We start from the raw sequence: 13,148 nt of genomic DNA on the forward strand, positions 1-13,148 counted from the left end.
CAACCAATTTGGAACGATTTCTAAGACGGATTAAATCTCCGCTTACGCGTTAATAGCGCGAAATATATCGCGAGTTAATTGTCCCAAATCGGCCAAAATGCAATCTTTAAACCCCCATAACTTAACAAAAAATGGTCACACGTGAAACACCTTTTCAAGTTTAAGCTCCGGACAGCAATAGCTTTTGAATGATATAAAAAAGTTCCGTCAGAAATGGCCAGTTAAGAAATCGAAATTTGTCTGAAGAAAAAAAACCCACCCCGAGCACAAATATTCCGTTACTTTCGAATTGAAAGTCGGAACAAAAATACGTTCCCATCTCAGTGTTAACTTTTGAATCGAATTTCAGGAGGTTACGCTGAAAAATGACATTAACGAGCAAGTTTTTCGATCAGTTTGCGCGCACTGTTAAATAGATTTTAGTGTGGGAAAACCTGCATCTCGAAAAATGTAAAGAGTTGACATTTGAGTTCGTTCAGCGACATTACACGGAGAAGGGAAAATGTGCAAACTTTGAACGAGCAACAAAGTTTTTGGCAGCTTGTTGTTAAGCCTGAATGTCCTTCGCAGCAATAAAACCAATCTTCAAAAATATCACAAACAAAAAACCAGACAACAATTTTATCATAAGGATGACTACAATTTTCCCTCAAATTTTTCCCCCATTTATAAGTACGCCGAATTCACTAATTTAATTTTTTTTTGTAACACCTCAAACAAAAAAACCACGACACTAATTGAAAAAAAAAACAGAAAAAAACTTTTTTGTATTTTCTTAAGAAATGTGAGCCGGAAAATTTTGTGCTATTTGCACAGCAGTCAACAATTCTTTTTTAAGATCGCTCTTTTGTTTTTTCTTGATACCAAAAATTTTATCGATAACGGAACTTAATATGGAATGCTTTTGTTTTAACAGGTTTTGAATTATGCGTCTTAGATTGAGGGATTGAAACAAATTTGAAGTGGTTTTCTTCGGGTTAAATACATTTCAACACATAATTCAAACTTCGAGAGATCATAGATTCGTGTGAGTCTATTAAAAAACTAAAGCAGGAGTTGAGTGAACATAACCAAGGTCGGCCACAGTCTCTTCGACATCAGTAGAACCCGGTTGAGTCCCGGTTGGTGTCGCAGCTGCAGCGGACGAATTCGGAGCTGCCGTTGACTCGGTTAGGTTCACCTAAATAATAAATTGGTTTTGCGTAAATCTAAATTCAATCTGATCTCATCAATATTTATCAATATTGAAAAGATATTACGAAATCATCTTTAGGTTTTTTACTTAAGAGTTTATGAGAAGAATGACGCTGGGCTAAAAAGTTAAGTGAAAAAAGGCAATAAATAGTTATCTGCTTTATGGCTGTTCGTAATTAGCTAACAAGATATGGTTACAGATAATGGGCTTACTCTTGTTAATTAAAAGTGTTTTAAATGCATTAGAAAACGCCTGCACCGGATAAGCTTCAGAAGCATCGAATGAAATATCATTTTAAAGTCTTGCAGTCGTTACTCATAATAAAACAGCATCCTAATAAAACATCCAGAAAAGAATTTGACAATTAAGGAAAACGGAAATCTTTGGATCTTTGGTTCAATTTCTAGAAAATAGAGCAAGCGAGCAGGTCAATTATACAGAGATCAGATTTTTAAAATGTGATGTGATGTTTTTATCTTTGTGGTCTGAATTTTTTGTGGATATTGCTGAGCTCTCTGCTCGTTCTAAATGCGGCTAATTTGTTGCTAATGTGCGAATCTAGCAAGATTTCAACTCTGACTCTGGCTGAAGTTTTTAGCCTTAATTGTTTTTATTTTTAAAACTTTTTCCTCATTTGATTATTTACAAGATACTCTTTTTTTTTCTTTTTTTTTCAGCGATACTCGTAAAGAGTATCATCGAAATTTCTTTTTTTTTCATCGATACTCGTGTTGCATTGCTGTAAGCTGAGAAAAGATGAAAAATGACATTGCATAGGTAAAAAAACTAAAACTTAGGCAGAGAAGTTTCAGCTGTGTGAAATCAAAGCTGAAATAGTGATAGAGTCGCTTAAAAGCAGACATAGAAAAAATAGCTGCATTTAGAAGAAGCGTAGCCGGCTGTTGTGCAAGTACCACCGAAAGTTCCGACCACTAAAAAAAAAAACAATTTTCTTACAAATTATGATTTTTTTGAGCGGATCTATGCATATAAATAAAAATGATACTGAGTTTGAAATCTGCATATATTTGGGCTTTTTTTCCAGTTTCTCACTCCTTTATGAAGTTCTACAGTTATGAAAATAAAAAAAATTGAAAAGGCTTTCTCAAGCTGAAATTCGGAAAAACCAAAATGAGGAAATGTGGAACCTGATCTAAACTACATTTTATGATTGGATAAATTAGATATTTTACCAATGTAAAGTATTTAATATTAACCAATCATGATCCATCTGACTAACAATCCACTTATTTGTAAGTGCTGAAATTACTTGTAATTTCAGCACCAGAGAGATTTGAATTTAACTTAGAAATTAGTTGACTCTCCAAGAAGACTTCAGCAGCCGCAATAAACCAGTATACCCTAGATCTATTGAGCCTAGCAGAGACTAGTTAAACAACCTGAGACTAGATAGTATAAGAGTAAGATTAGGATCGGTATTAGACTAAGAAGTTGCACGAATATATCCGGCCGAAAATAAGATAGCGTGACGAGCAGACGGTGTACCCTATCCGAAATTACTCTATGAGTTATACACTTCGGTCCTAACTCATCTGGTGCGACCATAAGTCTCGAACAAGACCTTAATAGCTTAGAATTAACCAAAAATAGATTAGAATTTAGACAAAACATTTTTAAAATGTTACACGACGATAATTTAATTGAAATGTCTCTACGACTCAAGAGATCAAAGCAAATATTCCGAACGATAAGAGAACTACCCGGAATTGCAAGAAGACCTCGAACCAGAGACGACATACGACAAAGTAGAAACTTACCATATAGTTATATGATAGTTCGGCAAAAGCCAACACAAACTTTTGTATTTAGAATACTACTAGCAATGAATTTAGATTTTCATTTGCAAACATAAAATCTTGAAGTCAATCTTCAAAATCATTTCAGGCGCTAAACAAAATTATTAATATACAATAACGATTGATAAAAAGATCTCAGATCGTTTTCCTAAATTCTGCAGTAATATACAAAACATGTTTGAAAAATATTTATTGAAAAATCAAAATAAAAATTAGTAGCATGACAATAAATGGTTAGTAATTATAAATCATCCTGTTGTTCCAGCTTCATCACCTAAACATAACAGCATTCATAAGCTCACTAATATCATAAAAACACTAAATCTTTTCTCTACACAAATTTAAATCATTTTAAACTTAAATTCACTCAAATTTAAAATCAGATCATCAAGGCTTATCCTTGGATCTTAAATCATTTTCTATTTAATTAAATTTAAACCTTGATCATCAAGGCCTCTCCTTGGATCAAAAAGAACAATTTTGTTCTCCTTCACCCACTTAGCTAGTGTCTAACGACCTCAAACGTCGATTCACTATCCAACCCTTTCTAAAAACCCAGGACTAACAGAAATTTTTGAACAAAACTAATCATTCAAATTAGGATAAACAGTGAAGAACTTCGGTTATTCATCCTTCACTTGATCCCCCCTCTTACCAGACCCAGGATAAATCTTAGACTTAGTAAGTTCAAAATAGTATCTAACGAACTACTCGCGTTCTAATTATACCTGAACCTTGTGGATCGATTTACTATTCTCCAACCCTGAACACAATCACTACCCTTAAGTAAGATTAAGTAAGTTAACACCTTAGCTTATACTAGCCACGAGAAAGTATAAAATCATTCTTCGGAATCGATATACTTCTCTCCCCAACCCTGAACAAATAGACCCAGGTTAGGCTAACCAAAAAATCGTAAGGACTAACAGTCTAAGTAATAGAAATCATTTAACAACCTTTTGCATCCGTCATCCTAAACCTTATGTCATTTAAAAACCTAGGAAATAAACAAACAATCGTTTTACACAATTGTGAAATAGACAACAGTAAATACGATCTTGTAATCACACCTCATACACAAACAGTTGGATATATCAGAACAAAACGACAAACACTAAAAAGAAAAATAATAACCAAACAAAGACAAATTACACGAAAAAGATTTTCCAAAAACCGCAACTTATTTTCAGAATCAGAAACCAGCAGTTTAGACGAACTTTATAAATTAAAAGAATCTATAGATAAAAATTGCCCCATTCACGATCAATTATATTTTTCCGACTCAGAAACAACTTCAAATTCATCAAAAAGAGGAAAAAGAAGAATAAAAAAGCAATATAAACACAAACCAGTACATTTATACAATTGGAATCAACCAATTAGACACATTGATAATTACATATTAACAGTCATCAAACGAAAAAATGAGCTCAACACACACCCCAGGTGAAGAAAGTCCAGATGATGATGATATCTTCCCCTTTATCGTAGAATCAACCACTGATAGAGGACAGCATATATTTTGCAAAAATTTACTCTTAAATTTTTTTGAACCCGGAATCAGTCCATGTAAAACAGAGTTCCCAGATGTAAAAATCAAAAGACAAATTATCGATCACTATTTGAAAGATATATGTAACTTAACACAACAATACGGAATCTACTCCATAGAATTCAACTCACCAAACCAGAATCACAACAAATATGTAATTCAAACAGACGACCTTGATTTAGAATTCTCGAAAGTATTCTCAGAATATATAAAAAGCATACAATATCATAACTCACAAAGAGCAAACTCCATATTCACCAATGAAGTTTTTGCAATAATATATAGTTATATCTCGATATTAGAAAACGAAATCCCAATCACAAATGTTTCACCGACAGAAACATCTAAACATATAAGAGTACGACATGAAATCACACTACTCTCTAGTTTTCTAAATATAATTAAAGAAAATTTCACGAAAGATGAAGTTTCACAACATACAAAACACGACTTAAAAAAATTTTGGCATGGTTCATAATAGATTATTTCACACATAATATTGATTCAATTTCACAAGCAAGAAAAAATTTTAGACCTCAAAACTCAAACGATGATACTGCCATCACAGAACAGTCAGACTATGTTTGGGACCCCGAATGGTCTCATCCCGCATTCATAAACTTCCCACAATCAATCTCAAGTCAAGCAATAAGTACAATATCTTATGTAAGAGATTATGTAAGAGTAATACCATTAACCATTGATGCAACACCATTAAACTATAATACATTTTTACCTGATATGCAAAATAATAGTTTAAACTCCACAGTCATACACAATGAAAACCTCAATGGAACTAGAAATCTCACTCAACAAGATATCCAGACACCATCACACTTCATAAATGAAGAAATCGTACACACAACAACTAAACAACAAAGTATTTCACCAATACGTCCAAATTTAACAACACCAAGAAATACAAACCCTTCACAAACACAAGTAACCTTACAATCAACCGTTAAACCTTCGGTTGCCCCAAAATATTCACACATGGATTATCAAACTTACAGACCCATGACAATACCGTCAAAAACACGTAAAACGTTCACTAGAAACAATTTCGCAGAACATAATTATAATTACACACATCCATCAAAAACAAATTATCCCCCACAAAAAAATTTTAATAATTATACAAGATCTCGAAAATGGGATAACCCAATGGCACAAACTAATTCAGTAAACTTTCAAACAAATTTACATCCTTCACAGGATCGTAGTGAAAACTATCCATTTTTTCAACAAAATAAAAATAAGAAACAAACATCTTATCAAATGGATTACTTATCCTCAGATGATGATTTTTTACAACCAGATATATATTTGCACCATATAATCAAGAATATCGTGGAAAAGGAGTACAGAAACCACATACAAATCATAGAATTTTTTCTCCACAACCGATAGATACACAAAATCAACAACCAATTCAACAACAAAACCCAATTAATACACAATATTTTCAACCAATTCAGCAACAAAACCCAATGATCACACACTCGTATCAACCGACACAAATGCAAAATGAAATACCACTCCCATATTATCTTCAACAACACGAAATAACAAGAAATCAACTTTTTCTCAAATGCCAAATGCAGCAGAATCATTACAAATGACAATGAATCCATACCTTATGGGTGGATCATCAATAACATCAAATAAAGCTTTAATGGTATTCACAGGAACAGACCCTGAACATTCTGTAGAAGACTATTTAAATGCAGTAACAGCAAATTTGATTTTAAATATAGGACCTGAACCAATTAATACGCCACTACATCAAAACTGGATACATCGACGCACAGCGTTGATACAAACAACTTTAGACGGCGCAGCCCAAAAATGGTTTTCAGTATTGCCTATAGAAATAAAATCAAATTGGAAAAGGTTTACACAAGAATTTTCAAAAATGTTTGACCCCGAAAGAAACAAACAACAACAAAGAGTTTTATGTAATGAAATTCGCAGATTACCAAATGAAACCATCAAGCAATTAGCAGTACGCATCGAAACACTAGTTCGAAAAGCATATTCATTAAATACACACGACTATAAAAACACAAAGATGACAGAAATCTTAATGATGACCTTAACACCGCAATTAAGAAAAATAGCAATAAAAAAGAGAGCATCCCATCCTTCTTCAATTCGAGAACCCGATTTAGATTTTCGAAAACTAGTAGACAAACTAGAACAAGCAGAAATCACAATGAAACTCGAAGAAACAGAAAATCTGAAATTACAATATGTTAACCGAATCGAAACAAATACCACAAGTATCAACAATATACAGGAATCAGATACAGACCTCGTTGAAAAAATCACTGAAATACTCAATATTTACGAAAAACACCCAAACTTTAAAGGCAAACCATCTTTCAAAAAATGGTGTAATTATTGCCGACGATACGGACATAGTATTTCTGAATGTAGACAAAAACAGCAAGACAATCAAAATAAACCTCAAAAATATAAAGAACCAAATAAATCATTCTATCAATACATGAAAAAAGATCAAAATCTACCGAACAAAACTGTGTACAGCAACAACAGTTCAGGAAAACCACTCCCGAACAATACAAATTATACAAGAAATCAATCACCATATAACTCAAGTTATAGAGGAAGATCACCAGAACGAAGAAATACGCAAAATTCATCACAAAATCACTACAATAGACCAAATAGTCGAAATAACTACTCCAGATCAAATTCAAATACAACACAATTTGTTTCTAGATCTAATTCCCAATCAAGAAATAATTACTATCCAAACAGTCAATCACGAAATTCATCATACAATAGGAATAGAAACTACTCCAATAATCGGAATAGAAGTTATTCAAACAACCGAAACCAGAATTACCCGAACAATCGATCAAGGAATAACTCATATAATAGATCGAACTATAACAGACCAAACAATAATTACCAAAACAGATCACGAAATAATTCACAAAATCGACATTCAAGTTATAATAATCGTTATAGAAATTATTCCCAATCACCACACAGGAATAATAACCATTATAATAATTCTAATAATCGCCATAGAAGTAGTACACCTAAACATCAAAGGAATATAAATCAAGTACAATCAAATCCAGAAACAACATCAGACCCTCCAGGTATTGACGACAGAGTAAATGATATGTTACAACTCAATCAAATAAACTGTGAATCATCAGACTCAGAAAGTGAAACAGAAAACACTATCTCCATCAATATGATAGCAGTCGAAAATGACTATGAACCTATTATATATGAACAACTATTTTCATCACACATATATGAAAATCAATCAGAAATCCTTCACAATTATTATATTGAACCCATCCATTCCACACCGACGACGCAAAAAACTAATGAAATTAACACTACAAATCAACCCAATGAGAATGACAAAACAAAATGCTTGAATACAAATCACATCTATCAAAACATACAAAAAGAACAACCCAAAGAAAAAATTTGGACAATACCATTTCTTTTAGAAAGTCCAAGAAGCAAAGAATTTCAACCACCAGATCTTGAAATTGATTTTCTAATTGATTCAGGAGCAGAATCAAATATAATAAACATTCCCACATGGAATGAAATAAAAACCTTACACCCAAAGCTAACACCTCTTGAAACCTCCAGTAAACTAGCAACAGCACAAGGATCAACATTGGTAAACTATGGAAAAATTCAATTATTTCTTCTCCCCACAAGAACAATGGAGCAAAATAAAATTTTAACTAAACCATTTAAACAAATTTTCCATATCACTGATATTAAACACAATATCATTGGAATACCATTTATCTCTAAATATATACCAACAATCAACATATTAAACAGTAAAATACTAATCAAAGATAAATACACAAAAGCAAAAGACACATCCCTAACATTTTTTCAAAGATTAAACAAACAACCACCACTCTTTTCAAAATTTTATCCAATATATAACCAACAAAGAAAACACCTGAAACCACTATCAGGAAACATATATAATTTTTCAATAAAACAAGTTCATCAATATGATAAAAAACAAAACAAACAACAACTCTATATGTCAGATTTTTAATTCAAACCTATCCATAAGTTTTTCAAAATCACAATTTCATCCATAAAATATTTGAAAAACTCGAATTCAGATATTATTTCTCTACATGTATACAACAATACACCCTATCAAGTAACACTACCTTTAGGACTTTTAGGCTATTGCGAAACCAACGCTACAATATCACCAATATTCGAAAAAGCATATCGCGTAAATAATATACTCCAATTATTAGATATTTGTCAATCCACAATTCTTAATGAAGAATTATCCATAAATGATATAAAAAGTAACGAAAAAAGAAATACGGATTATTTCACAAAAACCCCATATTTCAAACCGACATTCAACATAAATAACTACACAGAGAATCAACAGAAATTTTTAACAATGTTTAATTTCCAACATTCACAAATAACACAAGACGAATTTGAAAAATTAGCCAAACAGCTAATTAAATATTCATCAGTCTATGCAACATCCAAATTTGATGTTGGCAAAATCAGCTCATCACTACATCTCCCATTAAAACCAGACGCAGTTTTCAAAAAACAAAGAGCAAGTAAAGTACCAGTTCATTTACACGATAAAGTGAACAGATTACTTGATATTTTAGAACAATACAATATAATCTCACCAGTAAATAAAGAAGAACAACCAAAAGGTAACACATTTATCAACCCTGTTATCATTCAAGCCAAAGGAGAATCATTAAAAATCGTTCTCGACGCTAGATACCTCAACTCACTCATAGATGAATCAAAGTGTAATTGGTCTATTGAACCAATACAAGTTATTTTAACAAAAATAAACGGAAAATACTTTACAACCGCAGATATGAATAGTGCATACAATCAAATGCCATTAGATGAACAATCGCGACGTTTAACACAATTTGTTATTGGAAACCAACAGTATGAATTCAACCGCTTATTCTATGGAATATCCATAGGACCAGCAGCATTTTCAGCTTTTATGAGCAAAATTTTTCGACCACTAATACTCAAGAAAAACGCAATCACCTATTTAGACGATGTTTTTATGCAATCACAGACTAAAGAAGAAATGTTCAATGTTTTAGAACAATATCACCAAATACTTCAGAACGAAAATCTGAAGGCCGCCCCCGATAAATCACACTTCTTTTTGACAAGAGTAATATTCTTAGGACATAATATAGAAAGAAAAACAATCACCCCATTAAAATCACGCATTGATGCTATTCAAAAACTCCAACCACCAACAAACAAAAAGAAAATCCAAGAATTCCTTGAAATGTCGAATTTTTTAAGTAAATATGTCTATAAAATGCAATTATACCTAAGACCATTTTATAATATACTTAGACAACAAAATAATTTTGAATGGAACACAGAACATCAAGCACGATTTGAAGAAATTAAAAAACTTCTAACTGAACAAATTTCAAACACAATTCCAGATTCAAATCAACCATTTTATGCAATGTGCGATGCTTCGAACTTTGGCATCGGCGCAGCATTATTACAATCACATAATGGTACAAACAAAATGAACCTTATATCAGCAAACTCTCGATTATTCACTCAAGCAGAGCTAAGACTCTCAACCCTAATGAGAGAATGTACAGCCATAATCTATACACTTACAGAATATGAATTTCTAATACTTGGATCAAAACATCCAACAGTTCTATTCACAGATCACAAACCAATCATTTTTCTCTTTACACAAAAATCTAATCCAAATCACCGAGTTTATAGATTTCAACTAATTCTAATGAAATTCCCAAACTTACATATAGTTTGGACAGCAGGAAAGAATCTTGCATTACCAGACACATTAAGTCGAAATACGCCACCGGAATTACTTACACGTAAAACCACAGTTGAAATACCCAAAAATATAAAATTCTACCTTGCAAAAAACGAAACATCACCCCGACTAGAATGCAAATATGCAGTAAAAACTGACGTTGAACAATCACAGATAAACAATCTACAACACTTTCCACTTTATTTAGATTGTCAAAATAATCACTATGAAGTTGACCTACTTGGAACATCAACTTTTAAACCAATCCCATATTCACAATGGATAAAAAATAACACCCAACAAAAAAGAGTAAAACAACACTCGCATAAAAAAGACCTTTTTCCACTAATTGAAAAAGAAAACCTAACTGATAAAATAAATTTATCAGGACCACAAACAAACGATTCAAAATACACAATAAATCAAATATTTGACCTTCATGACCCACTTGATACAATTCCTTTATCTAAATTAGAAATAGAAAACATTTTTCTCCCCCCAACAAAAACAATTACAATTTCAACATTGAAACAATACCAAAATCTTGACCCAGTAATTAGACAACTAAAGTCATGGCACAAATATAAAACTAAACCCGTCAAGGCAGACACAACTATTTAAGGAAATAAAACACTCCTCCGATATTTTCGAAAATTCAATAATACAACAATTAACGAAAACACAGACCTTCTAGAATACAAATTAAATGAATCTACAGTTCCCTGTCTCCCTCTAAGTATGATTCTCATAGCTTTTAATATTTCACATACACAAAATATTAAAGGACACTCTGGATCAGAGAAAACATATTCAAATTTCATACAAAACTTTTATTTCCCAAATGCACCAATTTGGATAAAAGTACTATGCAATGATTGTATAGTATGTCAACTAAATAAACCTTATCCAAATCAAAAACAAATATCACAAAAACAAGACTTTAAAGGACAAAGTTTGTACTTTAACCACCGTATCTCCTTTGATACAAAAGGACCAATTTCACCCTCATCCGAAGGAAACTCCTACATTATGGTAATTGTTGACGCATTTACACATTATGTAGCACTTAACCCAGTACCACATTGTAACGCTTATTACGCTTACACAACGCTTTATGAACACTGGATAGCCAAATTCGGACTACCAGAAATTTTAGTTACAGACAACGGTACAGAATTCATAAATAATGAAATCATCACACTATGTCATCTATATAACATCAAACACAAACCACGTACATCTCACGCACCTTGGACAAACGGCTTAGTCGAAGGTATGAACCGTTCATTACAAGAATATCTCAGATGTATCATCAATGGAAATGATACAAGATACACTGAATGGTCAGCAGATGTAAAATTATTTCCCTTAGCATATAATTCACAAATTACGACAACTCTAGGAATGTCACCATATGAAATGGTTTTTAACCAAAAGCCACGCAAACCAATAATGTTTACAGCAAACTCTCATAAAAACGCACAATGTTATTGTCAACCAAATAAAGACTCAATCTGTTATAACCTACCTTTACATACACACGATGAAGATCATTTTCATCACCCACAAATTCTTAAATTAGCCTCCGGTACACACACCGAATGGATTTTAAACAGAGATAAAAAACACAATGAAATTTACCAAAAAGTAACAAAAAAGTTGTTACAGAGGCAAAACATTAATGAACAAATAAATTCACGCTTTACACCAGCCTCCGATTTAAAAATTGGAACATTTGTTTTAATACCCAATTTTAATACTCAAAAAGGAATTTCAAAAAAATTACAACCCCTTCGTAAAGGACCATACCAAATAATTGCAAAACCCACTGATGTCACATATAAAATCACCGACTCAGACAAAAAAGAAATCGTTCAACACCGAAATAACCTATTACCTTATTATCCAAAAGAATACGCACTCCGCGAACTAACTCAATTATATTCTTTTACAGGTTTACAAGTTATTCAAAATGACCCACATACGGAAAATACAACAAAGGAACAAAAAGATTTTCACCTCGAAAACCAAATAACAAAATCAACCACCAAAAAAAAAAACAATACAAAAAATCTAGATCAAAATACATCTCAAAAAGAAAGAAAAAATAGAAAAATGACAGAACAAATAATACCCCAAGAACAAATCGACAAATCAAACATAGAGAGTCTTCACGACTTAGAAATCAACCACGTAAAAATTATAAGTTATTCATCCCACAATCTAAAATATTAAAGAAAGTTGAATTTCAAAAACAACTTTAATTCTACATTTAATAATCTTTGCACCTCTGAAACATTTTACACTTTCATTTTTCAAAATAACATGCTGACAAACACGCAGCGATTCTAGTTCAAAATTAGCCAATAGGATTCATCCAATCCGTCACCTTCTATAACTCTAACACAAACCAACTAGACGAAAAATATTAAACTCCGGGCATATCTATAACTATAACTTTACGACCTCCAGGTCAAAAATAAGCAAACCACTCCAACTTGACAACTAAAATAAATATCACCATAATATCATAACCCTCCCTTATCTAATAAACCAAAGATCAACAATATTTCCCCAACCCAGACCTCAAATATCCCCCAAACAAATATGTTAAATTAGCCTAAAGTAAAAGAACGACCATTTTAATTAGCCTAAAGTGTAAAAATCTCAAAAATACCCCAGATCATTTGACAAACGAAAATAAAGACAAAGAAGACCTCCCGATCACCATAA

General features: G+C 32.1%; 1 protein-coding gene across 2 annotated transcripts in view; it reads right to left on the reverse strand.

The window, feature by feature from the left end:
• Positions 1–938: 938 nt before the first annotated feature.
• LOC134853328 (uncharacterized) overlaps positions 939–13,148 on the reverse strand; it is a 29,931-nt gene continuing 17,721 nt past the window's right edge. For both annotated transcript variants that reach the window (XM_063869301.1, XM_063869302.1), the window contains exon 5: positions 939–1,180. In XM_063869301.1, coding sequence (XP_063725371.1) covers positions 1,037–1,180 — 144 coding nt within the window. In that variant the 3' untranslated portion in view covers positions 939–1,036. The remainder of the gene's footprint in view (positions 1,181–13,148) is intronic.

The sequence above is a fragment of the Symsagittifera roscoffensis genome, chromosome 8 (assembly GCF_963678635.1).
Source record: "Symsagittifera roscoffensis chromosome 8, txSymRosc1.1, whole genome shotgun sequence".
Lineage (NCBI taxonomy): Eukaryota > Metazoa > Xenacoelomorpha > Acoela > Convolutidae > Symsagittifera > Symsagittifera roscoffensis.